Genomic DNA, 20,808 nt, shown 5'->3' on the forward strand with positions numbered 1-20,808 from the left:
AGAAGCCTAAAAGAAGAAATCTCAAAGTTGTTAAATATTTGAAGTGTTTTAGTAGCTTTTGTAGGAAAAAGTTGACTCTAAGTAAAAAAGAGTCGACCTTAAAATACCATGAGTTGAGTCGGCCCCAAAAAGCCACTGGCAAAAATAGAAGACAGTTATTTTCAAACACTTTAAAAGTCGATCCTAGGACCTCAAGAGTCAACCCGAGGACTTCAAGAGTCAAACCTGAGACTTCAAAAGTTAACCCCGAAATTTTAGGAATCGACCTCAGGAATTAGGAGTCAACCGTCTATGTATGACAGTTTTAATGACTAGTTTTTTTTGCGAGCACAAAATGTACAAAATGGCTTCTGATGGAAGAAATCACTACCAAAAAACACGCGTATAGTGACGGAGATTCCCGTCACTATACCGTGTTTGCGGTTACTAATATGGAATTTGTGACCGGAGCTCCCGTCACTGACTTGGTTACAAAAACACGCGTCACTAAATTCTCAGTGACGGTGGCGATTCCCGTCACTAACCCCCGTGACAGAACCGCCGTCACTAAGCGTTACAAATTCAAGAATTAAATATTTAAGAAATTATGTATTTTCCGTCACTATCTAGTTGCGGAGTTAGTGACGAAGGTAACTTGGTCACTGATTTTGTCACAGAATGCGGTCACAAGTTTGGTCACTGATCTGTCACAACCGTTAGTGACAGATTTAGTCGTCACAGACATGGTCACACATTTTGTCACTACATTTGTCATTAATTCCGTCACTGACCTAGTGATAAGTTTACCGTCACTAATTGGTTACAAACCCGCTGAGCAAAATCAATTTTTATTAACCAAAATCCTGTCACTAAGTTTATGACTGCTCGTCACAATACTTGGGAAACAATTTAGTAACCAAAATTTGGTCACCGATCACAATCTAATAACCTGGTACATTTGGTACATTGATTGGCTCATAATAATTATAATAATAATATCATTAATAGCAAAGGCATTCAACATTACGCAAAAGTCATTTTAAATGTCATTCAAAATTGGCATCAACATGTCCTGAATCCATCAAAATCAAAGTCTAAAAATATGTCATAAAGATCAACAGAGATTTCATTCCTCCTAGGAATGCAAGGACCTATCATCTAAGGCAAAAACAATCATAATGAAGCATGATCAGCAGAACCAGAATCACCATTACTCCCCCGATCTACATGCCTTGGTCCAAAGCCAATCTCTTCTCTCATCTTTTGAAGAACCTCCTCTTGCCATTTTTTCTTTTCCTGCTCAAGAATACGTAGAAGGTCTTCATGAGTGTACAGCTCTGGAGCTTGACTTGTAGAGGTGGAAGAGGATGATGATTGCCCAATAATTCCAGTGAGATCCTCTAGGGGACTAAAGCCATAGACATGGCCATGAGTTGGGACACCAGTTGCCTCAAACCACAAGTCATAATCACGTGGAGGAGCATCTGAGGTGGAGGCATCACCATATTTTTTGGAGTATTCAGCTGAATACTTTGCCTGCCAGTTGATTTAAAAGAAGAGAAAAACATTATGGTAGATCAAACAAGAGATAAACATGAGCAAGCTCAATAATATTTATGAATCATAAAAAAATTATACTTACCATGACAGCTTCACTTCTCTTATCTACATATCCTCCCATGCCTTGCTTTGTCTTATGCGTCCGATTAAAAGATTCAACTATTGTTGGCTCCCTACCTAACTTTAATTTCTACAAAAGAGAAAAGAAAAAATTCATTAACATATAATAGGCTAATTTAAGATGATTGAACAATAATATAAAAATTATTATAGAAATCTAATTGAATAAAGATATGTACCAGCCGTTCGTCATGATTGACAAATGCGATTGATCCTTCACAGTGTTTAGAGATGCTACCATTCTTCATGGTGTTTCTATTATTTTCGTTGGCTTCTGATTTCTTCTTCCATTTTGGGGAGATCCAAATATCAATTAGCTTATTCCAATTTTCTCTAGAGATCCAATTAGGGGGTTTATCACGGGCTTTATTTAAATCTCCTTTTGCTTCCAGAAGCTTTTGGCTTCTGACCCTCCCTAATGAGGTTGTCAACCGTCGCTGACAATGCTTGTCCCAAACTTGATGCACATGATGCAATTGTCCTGGAAGAATTGTGTGTATCTCCTAACAATATATAGGTCGCAAGTAATCAGACTTATTAATTGGCATGTGTAACAAGGGCAAAAGTTAATGATAAGAAATATAAATTAATTATATCACCTCAAATTTGTTCCACATTCTAACTTTAGCATGTGTAGGGACCTCCCTCCATGACAACCACAGACCATTGAAAAATTGGCGCATGATAGCAACAGCTTTGTGACTGACCTCATAATCAAGAAACCTGCAATTTAAAAAATATTCATTAGAAAATAAATTAAATACTTTAAATGCAACAAACACATAAATTCAAATTAGTGATATAAGAAAGTGATATTTTCATACATTCCTCTTATGCACCTAACAATCACTTTTCCATTTGCATCAACAGGGGCTTTAAGGGTTGGTTCTCGGCCATTGCTCTGTCTTGGATCAATCCCAAGTTCATCATTCATCTGATCCTCATTCATTGTATCCTCATGATTTTGCACTGCACCATTCATTTCTTCATCGTTTATTTCTTCATTTGTATCCACCTCTTCAATCATGTCCCCATCAGGAATGTAATCATCATCATCATGACAATCCTCGACACGCTCAGGCAACCTAGAAGGTTGAGGAGGAACTTGAGTAGCAGCCAGTATTAAAGCTGCTTTTCCATTACCTCTTGGTTTTCCTTTTTTCTTGGCCATAACTGCACAACAATAAAAAGTTGTAGTTATTTCACAATGTAAATGTCAACAAATCCAATCAAAGTAAAGAACAATCAGTGGACCTGTTGCTTTCCCTTTGCTCTTTCTCATGTCTGCACAATTATAATTTATAAGTCTAAAATTAGTTATATTAGCATTCACAAAGTTGCATGTTGTATTTTAATCTTCCTCAGCCTCATGCTCCTCTTCCTCGGTTTGTTCATCTTCAAAATCTTTTTCTTCATCCTCAAAGTCCTCTTCCATTTGGTTAGTTGTCAACTCAATTTCTGCTGCATCAATATCTTCTGCATCTCTATTAACACCAACCAAAATGTCTGGATCATCAAGCTCATCTGTCATCGAGATTGGGGTAGGAATCCTGTGGTTTTCTTCTTGATAAAAATCAAGAAAATTTTCTTCTGTCACACTAGGAGTGAACCTACCTCTAGCTTTTGTCTTAATTACTGCCCACCACAATCTTCGATTCTTCTTCTTACCTGGGTAACCAGTATAGAACACCTGATGTGCTTGTTGAGCTAATACAAAAGGATCATTGGTAGGAAGTCTTAGTTTGTAATTGATCTCAACGAGGCCATGTTGAGGGTGCACTTTCATACCCTTGTCTCTATCATACCAGTCACATTTGAATAACACTACTTTATTACCAACCCCAAAATAGTCTAACTCGATAATGTCAACCAACATCCCATAATAGTCACTCTCAAAGTCATTGTAACTGCTTCCCTTAATGCACACACCACTGTTGAAGGTTCTTTTATCCTTTCCATATTTTTTGGTGTGAAATCTGTACCCATTCACAAAGTAGCTTTTATAACATTTAACTTTATTCCCAGGGCCATATGATAGGTCCTTTAAGCGCCCATCAACATGATTTTTACTGTCATTAACCTAGCATGATAAAAATAATATCATAAGAATAAATCAAGAGAAAGTCTAATTTATTATTATATTTATGAATTATGTACTCACATATGACCTAAACCAAGCCGGAAACTCCATTTCGCGTCGTCTTTCCAAATCTATTTGGCTTATATTTGGACAAGATTGCCGGATATAATCATCAAAATACCTACAACACAAAAGCTATAATCACATATATTGTACTCCATATGCATTTTTAAGGATGATTATGATTAAGTACTTGTGTAACTTACTTTCCAAAAGGTTGAACCTCCTCACAATTCAGAAGAACATATAATTCAGCAGCATTAAACTCCTGAGTAGTCAAATGCTTTCCAAAAGGTTTCCCAAAAGGCCGACCTTGATGAGTAAAAATGGATAGACAATCCACGAGATCAAACTCCCCTTCGTCTTCATTACGGGGAACTTGATTTAACCTCGTTTATATAGAAGGCTCAAAATAATGCGAACAGAAAGTTGATATTTCTTCTATGATGTAAGCCTCGACAATAGAACCTTCAATCGATGTTCGATTCTTTACCTTCTGCTTTATATCATGCATAAGCCTATAAATAAGATTAATATGTTAATTTCTCAAATTTAATGGATACAAAAAAACTATTTAATGAAATTATAGAAATTGTTACCTTTCAAAGGGGTACATCCATCTGTACTGCACGGGCCCCCCAACCTTAGCTTCATAAGCTAGATGAATAGGTAAGTGCTCCATTGAGTCAAAAAATGCAGGAGGAAATATCTTCTCAATTTTGCAGAGAGTTACCACAATATTTTTCTCAAGAACCTCCATATCTTGGACACGCAAAGTTGTGTTGCATAAATCTCTAAAGTAACAGCTTAATTCTGTCAATGCATCCCACATCGGTGCTGGCAATACTTCACGGAATGCAATTGGAAGCAATCTCAGCATGAAAACATGACAATCGTGACTTTTTAACCCGTAAAACTTATAATCATCCAGGTTAACACACTTCGATATGTTTGAAGCATATCCATCAGGGAGTCTTAACCCTTTCACCCACTCGCAGACCTCTATTGCTTGGTCTTTGGACAATACATAGGAAGCTGGAGGCTTAACTAGCTTTCCATTAACAAATTGAATCCTCAACTTAGGACGCTTGCAATACAGCTCTAAATCTTGCCTTGCTTTCACATTATCTTTAGTCTTCCCTTTTACATCCATACAAGTGTAAAATATATTGAGAAACACATTTCGAACAATATGCATGACATCTAAATTGTGTCGAATAAGTAGTGTATGCCAATAGGGCAACTCCCAAAATATGCTCCTTTTCACCCAATTATGATCTTTAACGAATCCAGGAATGGTGTGCTTAGGGGCTTTCAAACCAAAAGTTATATTAGGCAAGGCAGAGACCCTATTTTTCAACTCCTCACCAGACAGTCGAGGAGGTGGGGGGTCTGTCTCTATTCTACCATTGAAGAACCATCAACTTGGTATCTGTATGCATGGTCCATGGGCAAGAATTGACGATGGCAGTCAAAAAAAGAAGTCTTCCCACCATGTTGTAGTGTAAAAGTTTTTGAGTTCTCCATACAATACGGGCATGCCAACTTTCCATGTGTACTCCATCTTGAAAGCATGCCATATGCAGGAAAATCGTTGATAGTCCACAATAAAGCTGCCTTCATTTGAAAATTCTCTTTTCTAAAAATGTCATAAGTGGTGACCCCTACTTCCCACAATATTTTAAGTTCATCAATCAAAGGCCTAAGCAAGACATCGATACTTTTGCCGGGGCTCTTAGGTCCAGAAATGACTAAACTTAGAAAAATGTAGGGTCGTTTCATACATATTGATGGTGGAAGATTGTAAACTGTTACGAAAACTGGCCAACAAGAATAAGGACGAGCTGATTGGCTAAAAGGGTTAAAACCATCCGTACATAACCCAAGTCTCACATTACGAGGCTCGGTAGAAAAGGATGGATGAATGCGGTCAAAGTGCTTCCAAGCCTCCCCACAAGCAGGATGCACCATCTCATCTGAATCACCTCCCTTTACATGCCATGACATATTTTCAGCCGTTCTGCTTGACATAAAAAGCCTCTGAAGTCTTGGTGTTATTGGAAGATATCGCAACCTTCTATAAGGAACATCTTTTCTCCTACCACCACCATCATTTCTTCTGAGTTTATATCGAGGATGACCACAAATAGTACACTCAATCAAATTCCCTGTTTCCTTATAGAATAGCATACAATTATTCTCACAAACATCAATACTTGTATACTCCAACCCCAACTTCCGAAGCATCTTCTTTGATTGATAGAAATCAAGGGGCAGCTTCTCACTTTCCGGCAACATATTCTTCACTATTTTCATGATTCGATCATAGCAAGATATACTCATATTAAATTCAGACTTGCAATTTAATAATTGACTAATAGCAGATAACTTAGAGTGTTTTTTACACCCTTCCCATAAAGGTACTTCTGCATCTTTCAACAAAGAATAAAAATCTGCAGCATCCTTATTTGGCTCTTCCTCATGATTAACTTCAAGTGCACTACTCAAATGAAGTTCCTCTTCTGGACCCATAGCTTCCATCACCATGGTTTTATATTGCTGACCATGTTCACAACCAACATCCATTGATGTGGATGCTTCTACTGCACTTGTACTTACAAGAGCAACTGCACCAAGTAACTCCCCATGTGCAAACCATGTTGAATACCCCGGTGTAAACCCCTTTCTCAATAGATGAACATTGACCGTATCACGGTTAAGAAATTTCTGGTTGTCACATCTCATACAAGGGCATCTAATCTTATCACCACTACAATACTCTAACTGAGTAAATGCAAACTCAAGGAACCCTTTAACTCCATCACAGAACTCAGCTCTTATATAACCATTTTCACTAAGTCGGTGGTACATCCAATTACGATCAACTGACATAGTTCCTCTAAAAATCAAAAAAATAAAACAACATTAGAAAGCCTAGAAAATATTAAAAATCGGGCCATTAAAAAACACGAAAGGCAAGATCATAAAAAATGTAAAAGAAACAAAAACTGGTATGATATTTATGAAGATGAGAAGTTATCATAAGAATGACAAAAATAAGTCATTCAATCTTGCCCTAGCATCATTGACATTAAAAAAGCATTCAATCTTTATAAAAAGCTGAACATAAGGAATTAATCTTTACAAGTTATCTCTTCATTCATCTAATACCAGCAATATTCAAAAAGCATTTAATCTTTACAAAGACAAGGAATACAAGTCAAATCATCCAAATTTACATATGGAATACTATCTGCTTCAAATAGAACAAATGTTAATATACATGATCGCCTCTGATGCTAGGAAAGCATGGTACTTCTTAGCAAGCTTTTTGACCAGCTTCTTGATTGCACACTGGAAATAAGTCACAACCATGAAGCAACACCATTTTCCACCACTTTCCATTTTTCCTTGCAGATGAACAATGATTGTAGAAATGAATAACATGACGAAGAAATTAAAATCCATGAACTTTACAGAGTCAAGTTAAGGTTTTGAGAAAATTTTCAAAAATGTAAACCAATGTCATAAGAAGCATGACTGGCATGCTTTGAAGTACTATTCAACAATTATGAAAATAAATTTTGCAAGTTGATGAAGAATCAATAATTGATACTCTTTTTTAAGTATTAGATCTCTAATGGGCCCAAGATTGGTGCTTGACGAATGATATTCATAGGAAAGCTCAAATATATCACAAATACACAAAGATTAGATTTCCTACAAAGGTCCAAGTAAATAAAATATATTCAATTATATTACATTAAATTAGAGGTTACTGTAGATTCAGATTTAGGAGCAAAAAAAATTGCACCAATGATACACAACTCTTCCCTTAATATTTTCACATGAACAATAAAAAAATGGAGATTAATCATTGAGAGCTAATAGTATCGGACCATTGGAACCACAATATCTGATGTTGAAACTCTTGAAACAAAGTACTACTATAATCCTTGGCAGCTGGAAACACAAACCTTTAGTCAATGATTTCATCAGTTTTTCAGTTGAAGTTAAAACATGCGCCAAAGAGTGAGATCTGTTTATTTAGAAGAACCCCCAAGAACATATATTCTCTAAATCCTGGCTGCTTCATATTTCTCAAAAAGAAAAAAGGGAAGAAAAAAAAAAGAAATAGTTGCTGCTCCATGTCACAACATGAGATATTGTGGTTCCAAACTTAACAGACACTATTAATCAAAAACTTCGTCTGCTAAAACGAAACATCAACAGGGAATTAAGGGAAACAAACCCTGCTTCACCACAGCATCTCAAAAACCCTGCTTCACCACAGCATCTCAAAAACCCTACTTCACCACAGCATCTCAGAAAGGAGATTAAAATGTATACATTTACATCCACATCTGGAATCTTGGATCATGTATATAATGACTAGATGAAGATGAACACAAAGAGATGTAAACACAGGATCATGTATATAATCGAAAGGCATGGCGATCAAGCGCGGCGCCGGATCCACAGGGGGAGACCCTCGGTAGGTTCCTTCCCCCTTCCTCTTCCTCTTCTTCGTTTCTTTTATTTTGTTATCATGGGGTAAAAGGAAATGGGGTTAGGGTTTACCTCCGCGAAGAACCGGTTCTGAAAACCCTAGCCGACGAGCAAGAAACAGGGGAGCGTCGACGGGGTGACGTAGCCGCAATGATCTCGTCCCGGGCGAGAAGGAGATGAACACAGGCACCAAGCAAAGAGACAATGAAACCCTCGGTAGGTTAGGGTTTACCTCCGGGAAGACCAGTTGTGGGTTCTAAAAATCCTAGCCGACGAGCAAGAAGGAGGGGGGCGTCGACGAGGTGATGTAGCCGCGATCGGGAGGCGTGATGTAGCCGTGGTCGCCGTCGGCAAGGGGGAGCCGGAGAGGAGAGGCCGGAGGTGGAGGAGAGGAGAGGAGATGGGAAGCCGCGATGCCAAATCCCTAACCACGCCAATCTTTTAATCGAGACCAAATGCTTCGAGTCACAGGCTCACCCAGCTCCAAATCGGGACGGGACTGCAAGCCAAATTTCATATTAAATTATTTTTTATCTATAAGGCTGATTGGACTAAGTCGGTGTTCAAGCCAAATTTCATATTAAACTATTTTTAATCTATAAGGCTGATTGGAAGAAGGCTGATTGGACGGAACTTGCTGGAAAAAATATTTTTGAACTATAAAGTATGGTAAAAAAAATTCCAGACCTTCTTCCAAAATCCAATCCCATTGCAGGAAAGTTGCAATAGGGGTACAAATGGGTCATGGCCAACACCATGAGATTTGAAAATGAGAAGGAATTTGAGTTTTCTGGAGAGCGATTGGAATTTGAGTTATCGAAGAAATTTGGGCGAAACGGCGGGCATACTTAGTTTCATTTTGAATTTTCCTCCTTTTATCTTTTTTAATTTAGATTTACTCAAAAATAATATTTTTAATATTTATGGAATTAAAAATTAAATTTGGTGACGGAAATTGTTGTCAATAACCTGTCACCGCCAAAAATAATCTTTTAAAAATTTATAAATACTTGGGTTACGATATTTGTGACGGCTGAATTTGTCACTGCGGGGTTGCAATTTCGGTTATCATTTTGCTGACAGATATCCCGTCACTATGATGGTTACTAAGTTTTGGCGCCCATCCTACCCGCGCATTCTGTGACCGGTCTGTCACTAATCGGTCACTAAGTTTACACCACGGTGACCAAATTTCTGGCGGTCACTAATCAGTCACAAATAGTGACTGATAACGGTCCGTCACTAATTTCCTGTCACTATATGCGTGTTTTCTGGTAGTGAATATTAGACATCTTGACCTCGGGCTTGACCGACCTCTCTGTCCTCGGACATAAATCAAGGTGAATGACTTTGGCTCCAACTGAGGAGTCGCTAACGTGGAGACTAATTGGCACACATTGACGAGGGTTGATAGCCCCAATAACTGATAATCTTGAAGTCTATAATCATGGCAGCCCCAGGTCCCACATCAGACCTGCACTGCACTCGGCCCACACGGACTGACGACCATACCACCAGCCTCTACCTGGCGTTATTATACGTCTCGTCGACCTAGGTAATGACAAGGGTGGCTCCCTTATATAAAGGAAACAATTTGGGGGACCTGAGGTAGGTAATATGCTACCCTTCGTACAGATTCCTCACTCTGCTGAAATTTCTTCCTTCAATACTGTTGTCTCGTTGTTCTGACTTAGGCTTCGGAGGGCTCCTCGCCAAAAATCCTCTGGCAAGTGGACTTCTTGCAGGCTACCCAGCAGAGGAGTCTAGCGCCCGCCGCCTCAACCAGCCTGTATAGCCCGTCTCCAGCCAACCTCAGGATCGTCCAAGTTGTGCTACTTCCTCGGTCCAGATACGATGACAATAGATTGGAGCTAGAAGAAGGGCTCCAGCCCCAGCTACATCAACCTCAATCGAAGGGAGAGACGACCAGTATGAAGTTGTGAGAAACCTGTGGCACATGGCATGCTTCACAACGCTGCACTTCGACTTTCCAAGGATCATTACAGAGCTTCGAACCTACTCCACTGGAACAAACGCCCCAACCTACTCAACTGAAACAACCCATTGTGCATGTAGACAAGGAGTAGTTCGACCTACTCACTCACCAAGTATGGGCGTTGACCACGGCAATCCAGAGCCTACAACATGCAATAGCGCAATTGGGGCTGGCCCAACCGGAATCCAGCCAACCTAGTCCCCACTCCCAGTCATTGGCATGCCATATGTGCCCGGTTAGCCATCACCCCCAGGACCAGGATCTCGATCGATGACATCAGAGTTGATACTCTCGGTGGAGTGCCCCCGGCTGAAATGGGAGACAACATGCTCCAAGTCTCCAATCTAGCAGGGATCCCATCCAAAGCCTCTCACCCACTCGCCTCGTAGAGCCCCCACCCCAGCTGGGAGCCGACCTTGATAGGAGGATCAAGAAAATGGGCCAGTAAATTCTGGCACTCAAAGGACAAGCTCCGAGGGCCAGCAACGACCTTAACTTTTGCTTGGAGCCCCCCTTTTCTCGGCAAACTATGGAAGAGCCAAGCCCACCTCAGTTCAAGATGTCGCAAGTAGAACCATACAATGGCACCTCGGATCCGTTGGACCACCTCAAGAGCTTCAAGGTTCTCATGATGTTGCATTGAGCCACTGACGCCATACATTACAAGGTGTTTCCTGTGACCCAGTGCAAAGTGGGCCGATTCTGGTTCTCCGGTCTTCGGCCCCAATCCATCCACTCCTTCGGGCAGCTCGCCCAACTCTTTGCGATGCACTTCATCTTCAACCAAAGAAGACAACATGGCTTGGACGCACTACTCGACATTAAGTAGAGGGAGAGGAAATTACTCAGAGAATATATCAGCCATTTCAACGCAGCAACATTGGAGGTCTACAACTTGGACCAGTCGGTCGCGATGTCTGCAATGGAGAACAGCCTTCAGCCGTCAAGCTTTTTTTTCTCTCTCGAAAAGCGCTTTTTGACGATTTCATTGAAATGTTGGCACGAGTTAACAAGTATGCCAATGCTGAGGAGGCCATAGCCTCTCACCATGAGTTTGTGGGTGGAAGACCCCTAAGGGGCCAAATAAAATCACGAGGGGCAAAGGGAGCGTCGAAGTGTCTTGCCTTGATGCAAGAAGGGCCCACGGTAGCCTATGAACCCTCCTCAGAAATTTGAGAGGTATACACCTCTCACCACCCTGAGGGCCCAGATCCTCATAGAAATCGAGGATCGTGGCTACCTACCTCTTCTGTATCCAATAAGGGGCCCAGTGATTAAGAGGGGCTAGAAGAAATATTGATGTTTCCACTAGACCCATGGCCATAACATCAAGGAGTGTGCCCAGCTCAAGGATGAAAGCACTCATTCGATGCGGATAGCAAGACCGGTACATGCATGCCCAAGAAAACCATTATAAAATTTTTGTGTTTGTATTGCTTTTATTTATTCCCATCTTGTGCATTGATCTATCACTAGTTTTGCTATACATGCTTATTTTATATTACTCTCACATTGCATAATTAAGTTTATATTAGTTTTGCTTGAGTTTTATTTAAATTTGTAAAAAGTTTTTTGAAAAAATCCAATTCAACATCCCCCCTCTTGGGTTGTCATCTTAGGCAATAATTAGTATCAAAGCAAGTGCTCTTTTATCTTTTATAGATCTAACAATCTAGAGCTTAAGATCCATATAGCAACCTTTAGAATGTCTTTTGTTGAAGGATACTTCTTTATGAGACCTCTTTTCAGTGGGTTTGATTACACATATTGGAAGGCCCAACTAAAATTTTTTAGTTAAGAACAAGATTATGATTTATGAAATATAATAGTACATAGGCCACAAACACCCACTAAAACTATCTATGGAGCTGAGATTTCCAAACACAAAAGTGAATGGGAAATAATGAAAAGAAATTAGCATAATTGAATGCAAGGGCAATAAATATACATTATTTTGCACATAATGAAAATGAATTTAATAGAATTTGTATATGTTCTTCTACTAAGAAAATTTGGGATAAATTAAAAATAATTCATAAAGGCACTACTAAAGTAAAAGAATAAAAAATTAATATGCTAGCACAAAATTAGAAAATATTTAAAAAAGAATCACATGAATCTATTTCTGAAATATTTTCAAGATTTATAAATATTATTAATAATTTGAAATCATTAGAAAAATCATATACTAATGATGATCTTGTGAGGAAGATACTTAGATCTTTGATCAGATTATAAGAAGCAAAAGTGACAGCTATTCAAGAGGCAAAGGATATAAATGAGCAATCATTGGAGGAATTCTTGAGTTCCCACGTTACCCATGAGATGACCAAGATAAATCAAGGAGAAGAGGATAATAATGAAAAAAAATAAAAAATTAGCATTCAAGTCCTCCAATTAGGAAGAAAGCACAGAAATTGAGGAGTCCGGTGGGAAAGATGAAGACCTATCATTAATCATCAGGAAATTCAATATCTTTCTGAAAGATGAAAAATAAGAAGCAAGAAGGAATAAGCAAAGCTTCAGCCAAGGGGGAACTGAACAAAGAAAAGAAGAAAAGGATGAGAGGAAAGAAAGCTTCGCTAAGGGGGAGCCAAGCAAGAAAAAGAAGAAGAAGGCAACTGAGAGCAATAGCGAAGATTTCAACTTCATGAAAAAAAAAAGAACAAAAGGTAAATGTTACGGGGGAATTTAGCCACCATGCCCCACGTGACCGGCACGCGCGCCTAGGAAGACTACGGCAGTCCCTTGATCCAGCAATCCGACCCCGAGTCGGATATCTTCGGCTCCGCAGCCCGACCCCGAGTCGGCTGCCCCTTGATCCAGCAATCCGACCCCGAGTCGGATATCTTCGGCTCCGCAGCCCGACCCCGAGTCGGCTGCCCCTTGATCCAGCAATCCGACCCCGAGTCGGATATCTTCGGCTCCGCAGCCCGACCCCGAGTCGGCTGCCCCCTGATCCAGTCATCCGACCCCGAGTCGGCAATCTCTCGACAACAACAGACTGTTCCTCTGAGGCACGCCGCGGCCCCCTGCTCCACTACTCCCTGCAACGGCCGTATCCGGCGCTGCCCCACGATCCCCTGTAACAGCCGTACGAAGCGGAGCTCTACTATGCCCTGCCAGGGCCGTACCCAGCGCTGCCCCACGACGTCCTGTAACGGCCATGTCAGTGGCAGCCCCATCGTGCCACACGATGACGAATCCCCGGAAAAACCCCCCAGCCTGATATATATGGGGCTGGGGGGGGAGGGGGAGGGAAAGAAAAAGGTTTTCCAGAGTATTCTCTTATCCGTTACTACTATCTCTCCTTCTCCTTCAATCTCCTCTGACTTGATCGTCGGAGGGCCCCCACTATCCCAGTGGTGGTGCGAGGCTTGCCTGCAGGTTTTCCGGTGGAAGGTGGAGCGCAATCAACCCAACTCCAAGGGAACCCCGTTCACACCGCTGTGCCAATCGTTCTCGGTTTGGACCACCAGCAACAGTTGGCGCTAGAGGAAGGGCCCGGATCTCAGAGCGATCGTAATGGCACGGCGAGGTGGTCGTGGAGCTTCCAATGCTTCCGGTCGCGGGGCCTCTCGCGCCACTGGCCGGGAGGCCGCTGCATCCCCAACACGCTCTCAGCAACACTCCACCGCCCCACCGCCCATTCAGATGGTCGAAGCCGCCCAGTTCGACCAGCTAACCCAGCAGGTTCGCACCCTCGCGGAGGCGGTGCAGAATCTATAGGGTGCGATGTCCCGGGCGCCGCAGCAGGCTCAGGAGCCGCCGCTGCCTGAGCGTTCGCCTATCCTCCTTAACCCGCGTTCCTTCCTCTCCCATGGGGAGGAGCGCCGACGCGAGGAGGATTCTCGAGCACGCTCCATTCTGCCGGGACCTTCCCACCGGAGCTGCGCGGGGTACGAGAGGCGGGCCCGGGTGCGTTCCCAGACCCCCCAGTCCTCGAGGAACCCGCGCTCCGGTCGATCCCCCTCTCGCCGCTCCTTGTCTCCCACCCACCGGTCGCGTTCCCTGGACCGGCGGGTGGACGATCTCCACCGACAACTCCAGGTCCTGAAGGGCCATTCCAAAGATCCCTTCGCCGACTTAGAGATCTCCTCCCAGCCGGCGCTCGCCTCGAGGATCCTGCGGACCCCGAATCCGCCGGGGTTCAAAATGCCGGCGATCGAGCCCTATGACGGGGTGGCGGACCCGCGGGATCACGTCGAGAGTTTCAGGACCCTTATGCTCCTCCACGGAGCATCAGATCCCCTTCTCTGCAAGGCTTTCCCGGCAACCCTCCGTGGCCCGGCGAGGGCATGGTTCGCCGGGCTGGAGGCTGACTCAATCCGGTCCTTCGACCAGTTCACTCGCCTCTTCATCACTCATTTCGCCGTCAGTAGCCGGCGGCGACTGGTCTCCGACTCCCTCTTTGATGTCCGGCAAAACGAGGGAGAAAGCCTGCGGGATTATCTTACCCGCTTCAACAGGGCTACGCTGGAGGTCCGGAACCTGAGTCAGGAGGTAGCTCTTTCAGCCCTGAAGCGTGGCTTCCGGAAGGGCAGACTCACCTTCTCCCTGGACAAACGCCTGCCGCAGAGCTTCCCAGAGCTGTTGTCCCGGGCGAACCAGTATGCGGACGCCGAGGAGGCGGCCGCCCACCGGAGCAAGGAGGCCGCCGAGATCCCACAAAAGCTTGGGAAGAAAAGGCCGAAAGAGGCACGCCAGAGGAGGAGCCCGACGCCCCAGCGTCGGCGCAGAAGCCCGTCGCCGGCGAAGAACCACGGCGCCCCACGCCCTCGTTCTCCGCCCCGACGTTTCAACCGGTACACCCCTCTCCTGACTCCCCGGGCCCAGATCCTTATGGAGATCAAGGGGCGGGAGGACCTCCCGGCCCCGAGACAGATACGAAGGATCCCTGGAAAGAGGCCCTCCCGGGCATACTGTGAGTACCACCGAGACCACGGCAACGACACAGAGGACTGCTTCCAGCTTCGGGACGAGATCGAGGCTCTTATCTGTCGGGGGCGTCTCGGTCGGTATGTGAGCGACCGACGTCCCCCCGCAGACCCGCGTCCGGCCGACCTGGCTCCTCCGGAGCCTCGGGAGCAGAATCGACCCGTTGCGGGCGTGATCCACACTATCACTGGGGGCTGCTCTCGGCCCGTGAGGAACGCAGGGGGCTCGACGGAAGCGTCAGGGACGGCCGTCGTAAAGAGGCAGAGGGTCGGCAATGTAATCACCTTTTCTGATGAGGATGTAAAGGGGGTTCAGACTCCCCACGATGACGCCATGGTGATCTCCCTCAAGGATTCATAAGGGAGGTAAGCTACCCCGAGTGGCTGGCAAATGTTGTACTTGTCCGGAAGGCGAGCGGGAAGTGGAGGATGTGCATCGACTATACCGACCTGAACAAGGTGTGCCTAAGGATAGCTTTCCGCTTCCGCGAATAGACCAACTGGTCGACGCGACTTCCGGATATCAGCTGCTGTCTTTCATGGACGCCTTCTCCGGTTACAACCAGATAATGATGGTCCCACAGGACGAGGAGAAAACTGCCTTTATAACAGACCGGGGGCTGTACTGCTACAAGGTAATGCCCTTCGGTCTGAAGAATGCTGGCGCCACTTACCAGCGCCTCGTCAACAAAATCTTCAAAGAGCAAATCGGCCGGAACATGGAGGTGTACGTGGACGATATGCTGGTGAAGAGCCGCCATGCAGACCAGCACATCGCGGATTTGGAGGAGACTTTCACCACCTTGCGGAAGTTTCGCATGAAGCTGAACCCAGCGAAGTGCGCCTTCGGCGCTTCGGCCGGGAGGTTCCTCGGTTTCATTGTCAACCAGCGGGGTATCGAAGCCAACCCAGACAAAATCAAGGCCATCCAAGGTATGTCCCCTCCGACCAAAGTAAAGGAGGTTCAGGAGCTCGCTGGAAGGGTCGCCGCGCTTGGACGATTTGTGGCAAAATCGGCCGAACACTGCCAACCATTCTTCAAGGTGTTAAAACGCTCGAAAGACTTCCTCTGGACGGCCGAATGTCAAGCAGCATTCGACCAGCTCAAGGAATACCTGGCGTCTCCTCCCCTACTGTCCAAGCCGCAAGAAGGGGAGATGCTCTACCTCTATCTGGCGGTCGCCTCGGCTTGCGCCAGCCTTGGCCGACCAACGAGCGGAATTCCCCGAGGCTCGGCCCTCGGATGCCGGGCTAACCCGATGATCATCCCGGGAGCAGACTAGCCTGAAGCCCCGACCGGTCGCCTCGGCTTGCGCCAGCCTTGGCCGACTAACGAGCGGAATTTCCTCGGGCGTCCGCATCCCCTCGGCCTACAACGCTATCCTCGGGCGACCCGGGCTGAACGCCCTTCGCGCGGTGGTCTCCACGTACCACTTGCTCATGCGGTTCCCCACGGCGGTCGGGATCGGAGAGGTCCGAGGTGACCAACCGACCGCACGGCAATGTTTTCTAGCAACCCTCAAAGGGAAGAAGCCCGTGGAAGCCCTAAGCGTCGAGTCTCTTGATGCCAGAGACGAGGTGGCCTTACGGCACGGAGAGCCGGCCGAGGGAGTGGTCGAAGTCCCCCTTGAGGAAGGCCGCCCCGACCGGGCGGTCCGGGTCGGCGCCAATCTCGACCCGGGAGCTCGGGCCCGGTTGGTGGGATTCCTCCGAGCCAATGCCGATGTATTTGCCTGGTCGGCGGCCGATGTACCTGGGATCGACCCGGAGGTCATTTCTCACGCCCTCAACGTCGACCCGACCCACCGACCAATAAAGCAGAAGAAGAGACACTGTGCCCCGGATCGGATCCGGGTGGTCGACCAGGAGGTAGACAAGCTCTTGGAGGCAGGATTCATAAGGGAGGTAAGCTACCCCGGGTGGCTGGCAAATGTTGTACTTGTCCGGAAGGCGAGCGGGAAGTGGAGGATGTGCATCGACTATACCGACCTGAAAAAGGCGTGCCCTAAGGATAGCTTTCCGCTTCCGCGAATAGACCAACTGGTCGACGCGACATCCGGATATCAGCTGCTGTCTTTCATGGACGCCTTCTCCGGTTACAACCAGATAGTGATGGCCCCACAGGACGAGGAGAAAACTGCCTTTATAACAGACCGGGGGCTGTACTGCTACAAGGTAATGCCCTTCGGTCTGAAGAACGCTGGCGCCACTTACCAGCGCCTCGTCAACAAAATCTTTAAAGAGCAAATCGGCCGGAACATGGAGGTGTACGTGGACGATATGCTGGTGAAGAGCCGCCATGCAGACCAGCACATCGCGGATTTGGAGGAGACTTTCACCACCTTGCGGAAGTTTCGCATGAAGCTGAACCCAGCGAAGTGCGCCTTCGGCGCTTCGGCCGGGAGGTTCCTCGGTTTCATTGTCAACCAGCGGGATATCGAAGCCAACCCAGACAAAATCAAGGCCATCCAAGGTATGTCCCCTCCGACCAAAGTAAAGGAGGTTCAGGAGCTCGCTGGAAGGGTCGCCGCGCTTGGACGATTTGTGGCAAAATCGGCCGAACACTGCCAACCATTCTTCAAGGTGTTAAAACGCCCGAAAGACTTCCTCTGGACGGCCGAATGTCAAGCAGCATTCGACCAGCTCAAGGAATACCTGGCGTCTCCTCCCCTACTGTCCAAGCCGCAAGAAGGGGAGATGCTCTACCTCTATCTGGCGGTCTCCCCAACCGCGGTCAGTGCGGTGCTGGTTCGGGAAGAGGCAAAGCTTCAGAAGCCTGTGTACTACATCAGCCGGGTCCTACGGGATGCCGAGACGCGGTACACGAAGGCTGAAAAGATCGCCTTTGCGCTGCTGACCGCGACCAGGAGGCTTCGCCCCTATTTCCAGGCTCATTCGGTCACCCTCTTAACCGATCAACCACTACGGCAGATCCTCAGCAACCCCGAGAATGCGGGACGACTGGTGAAGTGGGCAGTAGAACTCGGTGAGTTCGACATCCGCTACCAGCCTCGACCCGCCATCAAGGCCCAGGTGCTCGCGGACTTCCTCGCTGAGTGCACGGTGCAGGAGGCGGAACCTAGACCACCAGAAACGCCCAGCCTCGACCTCCCGATTTGGACGCTTCACATCGATGGGTCGTCGAACCCCGAGGGTGGAGGGGCCGGGCTGGTCCTTACCAGTCCTGATGGAGTGATAGCCGAGTATGCCTTGAGGTCTGGATTTCCAGTGACCAACAACGAGGCGGAGTACGAGGCCCTAGTCACGGGACTCAAACTCACCAGAGAGCTCGGCATTCGGCGTTTGAAGGTCTTCACCGACTCCCAGCTGGTGGTCGGGCAGGCTCGTGGGGAGTTCGAGGCCCGGAGCCCGACCATGCAGAACACTCCGGGCGGTGTGTATCCCACGGCCCACGTATCTCCGCTCGCGCCCAGGCCGCATCCGCCTCGAAGAACGCGCGTATCGCGGCCGCTTAACTGACACTCCTTGCAAGCAGCAACTGGCGATCCGATTTTCCAGGTAACGCCTCAATTAGCATTTAATACCCTTCTGGTGTTCCCCAGGCGATGCTTGGAGAAGAGGAGAAACACAATCGTAGCTGGCCACGGAGAAATCTCGTCGAGCGGCAAGCGACAGGCGCGTGACCAACGAGCGAAATTCCCCGAGTCTCGGCCCTCGGATGCCAGGCTAACCCGATGATCCTCCCGGGAGCAGACTAGCCTGAAGCCCCGACCGGTCGCCTCGGCTTGCGCCAGCCTTGGCCGACCAACGAGCGGAATTCCCCGAGGCTCGGCCCTCGGATGCCAGGCTAACCCGATGATCATCCCGGGAGCAGACTAGCCTGAAGCCCCGACCGGTCGCCTCGGCTTGCGCCAGCCTTGGCCGACCAACGAGCGGAATTCCCCGAGGCTCGGCCCTCGGATGCCAGGCTAACCCGATGATCATCCCGGGAGCAGACTAGCCTGAAGCCCCGACCGGTCGCCTCGGCTTGCGCCAGCCTTGGCCGACCAACGAGCGGAATTCCCCGAGGCTCGGCCCTCGGATGCCAGGCTAACCCGATGATCATCCCGGGAGCAGACTAGCCTGAAGCCCCGACCGGTCGCCTCGGCTTGCGCCAGCCTTGGCCGACCAACGAGCGGAATTCCCCGAGGCTCGGCCCTCGGATGCCAGGCTAACCCGATGATCATCCCGGGAGCGGACTAGCCTGAAGCCCCGACCGATCGCCTCGGCTTGCGCCAGCCCTGGGAGAGGAAGGAACGCGGGTTAAGGAGGACAGGCGAACGCTCAGGCAGCGGCGGCTCCTGAGCCTGCTGCGGCGCCCGGGACATCGCACCCTGCAGATTCTGCACCGCCTCCGCGAGGGTGCGAACCTGCTGGGTTAGCTGGTCGAACTGGGCGGCTTCGACCATCTGAATGGGCGGTGGGGCGGTGGAGTGTTGCTGAGAGCGTGTTGGGGATGCAGCGGCCTCCCGGCCAGTGGCGCGAGAGAATACTCTGGAAAACCTTTTCTTCTTCTTTTCCCCCTCCCCCCCAGCCCCATATATATCAGGCTGGGGGGTTTTTCCGGGGATTCGTCATCGTGTGGCACGATGGGGCTGCCACTGACATGGCCGTTACAGGGCGTCGTGGGGCAGCGCTGGGTACGGCCCTGGCAGGGCATAGTGGAGCTCCGCTTCGTACGGCTGTTATAGGGGATCGTGGGGCAGCGCCGGATACGGCCGTTGCAGGGAGTAGTGGAGCAGGTGGCCGCGGCGTGCCTCAGAGGAACAGTCTGTTGTTGTCGAGAGATTGCCGACTCGGGGTCGGATGACTGGATCAGGGGGCAGCCGACTCGGGGTCGGGCTGCGGAGCCGAAGATATCCGACTCGGGGTCGGATTGCTGGATCAAGGGGCAGCCGACTCGGGGTCGGGCTGCGGAGCCGAAGATATCCGACTCGGGGTCGGATTGCTGGATCAAGGGGCTGCCGTAGTCTTCCTGGGCGCGCGTGCCGGTCACGTGGGGCATGGTGGCTAAATTCCCCCGTAACAGATACAATCAGAATTATATTCCAATTTTACATTAGATGAATTACATGATACATTTGAAGATTTTCTTTCATTAAAATAATTAAAAAAATGAAGAACTTAGAAAATTAAACTTCAAACTTCCTGAAGAAAAAGAATTATTTTTAAAAGAGAAAGATCAATTAACTATAGAAATTAATGATTTGAAGTTGAAAATAGAAGACTTAAATATTAAGCTTTCAAAATTTATACATGCAAAGAAAAAAATAGATTTAATTCTAGGCAAATAAAAGTGTGTTCATGATATAAAAATAACTAACTCGATCAGCCCATTCATAAAATATAATTGTTGTACAAGAAAATGATACATGGCACATACATGTTCACTTAAAAATATTACTAGTGTTGGAAATAAGAAAATATGGATTCCCAATGGAATGATATTCACTAGTCAACAAGAGTTTAAGAAAATTTGGATACCCCAAATCAAAACTTGATTAATCAAACATAAATCAATATTTGGGTATTTTGATATTTAAATTTAAAACTACTAAAGTAGTTGA

The 20,808-nt window shown here is 46.7% G+C and overlaps 2 protein-coding genes across 2 annotated transcripts; both read right to left on the bottom strand.

Moving 5' to 3' along the window:
* Window positions 1-1,002: 1,002 nt before the first annotated feature.
* On the bottom strand, window positions 1,003-1,777 carry LOC148700075 (uncharacterized). The gene is made up of 2 exons (XM_088710814.2): window positions 1,622-1,777; window positions 1,003-1,515 (listed from the first exon to the last, which is right to left on the bottom strand). The coding sequence occupies exons 1-2, from the start codon at window positions 1,658-1,660 to the stop codon at window positions 1,153-1,155; spliced, it is 402 nt and encodes a 133-aa protein (XP_088566940.1). The 5' UTR covers window positions 1,661-1,777; the 3' UTR covers window positions 1,003-1,152.
* A 1,233-nt stretch (window positions 1,778-3,010) lies between these two features.
* LOC148703762 (uncharacterized) lies at window positions 3,011-11,103 on the bottom strand. Its single transcript, XM_089927105.1, has 7 exons — window positions 10,679-11,103; window positions 5,698-6,698; window positions 4,399-4,939; window positions 4,223-4,317; window positions 4,006-4,111; window positions 3,821-3,920; window positions 3,011-3,739 (listed from the first exon to the last, which is right to left on the bottom strand). Exons 1-7 carry the CDS (start codon window positions 11,101-11,103, stop codon window positions 3,011-3,013), a joined length of 2,997 nt encoding a protein of 998 aa, XP_089783231.1.
* Between the last annotated feature and the right edge of the window lie 9,705 nt (window positions 11,104-20,808).

This window comes from Phoenix dactylifera, chromosome 14 (genome assembly GCF_051530095.1).
Source record: "Phoenix dactylifera cultivar Ajwa chromosome 14, Ajwa_hap1_PhDact_Kaust_v1.1, whole genome shotgun sequence".
NCBI lineage: Eukaryota > Viridiplantae > Streptophyta > Magnoliopsida > Arecales > Arecaceae > Phoenix > Phoenix dactylifera.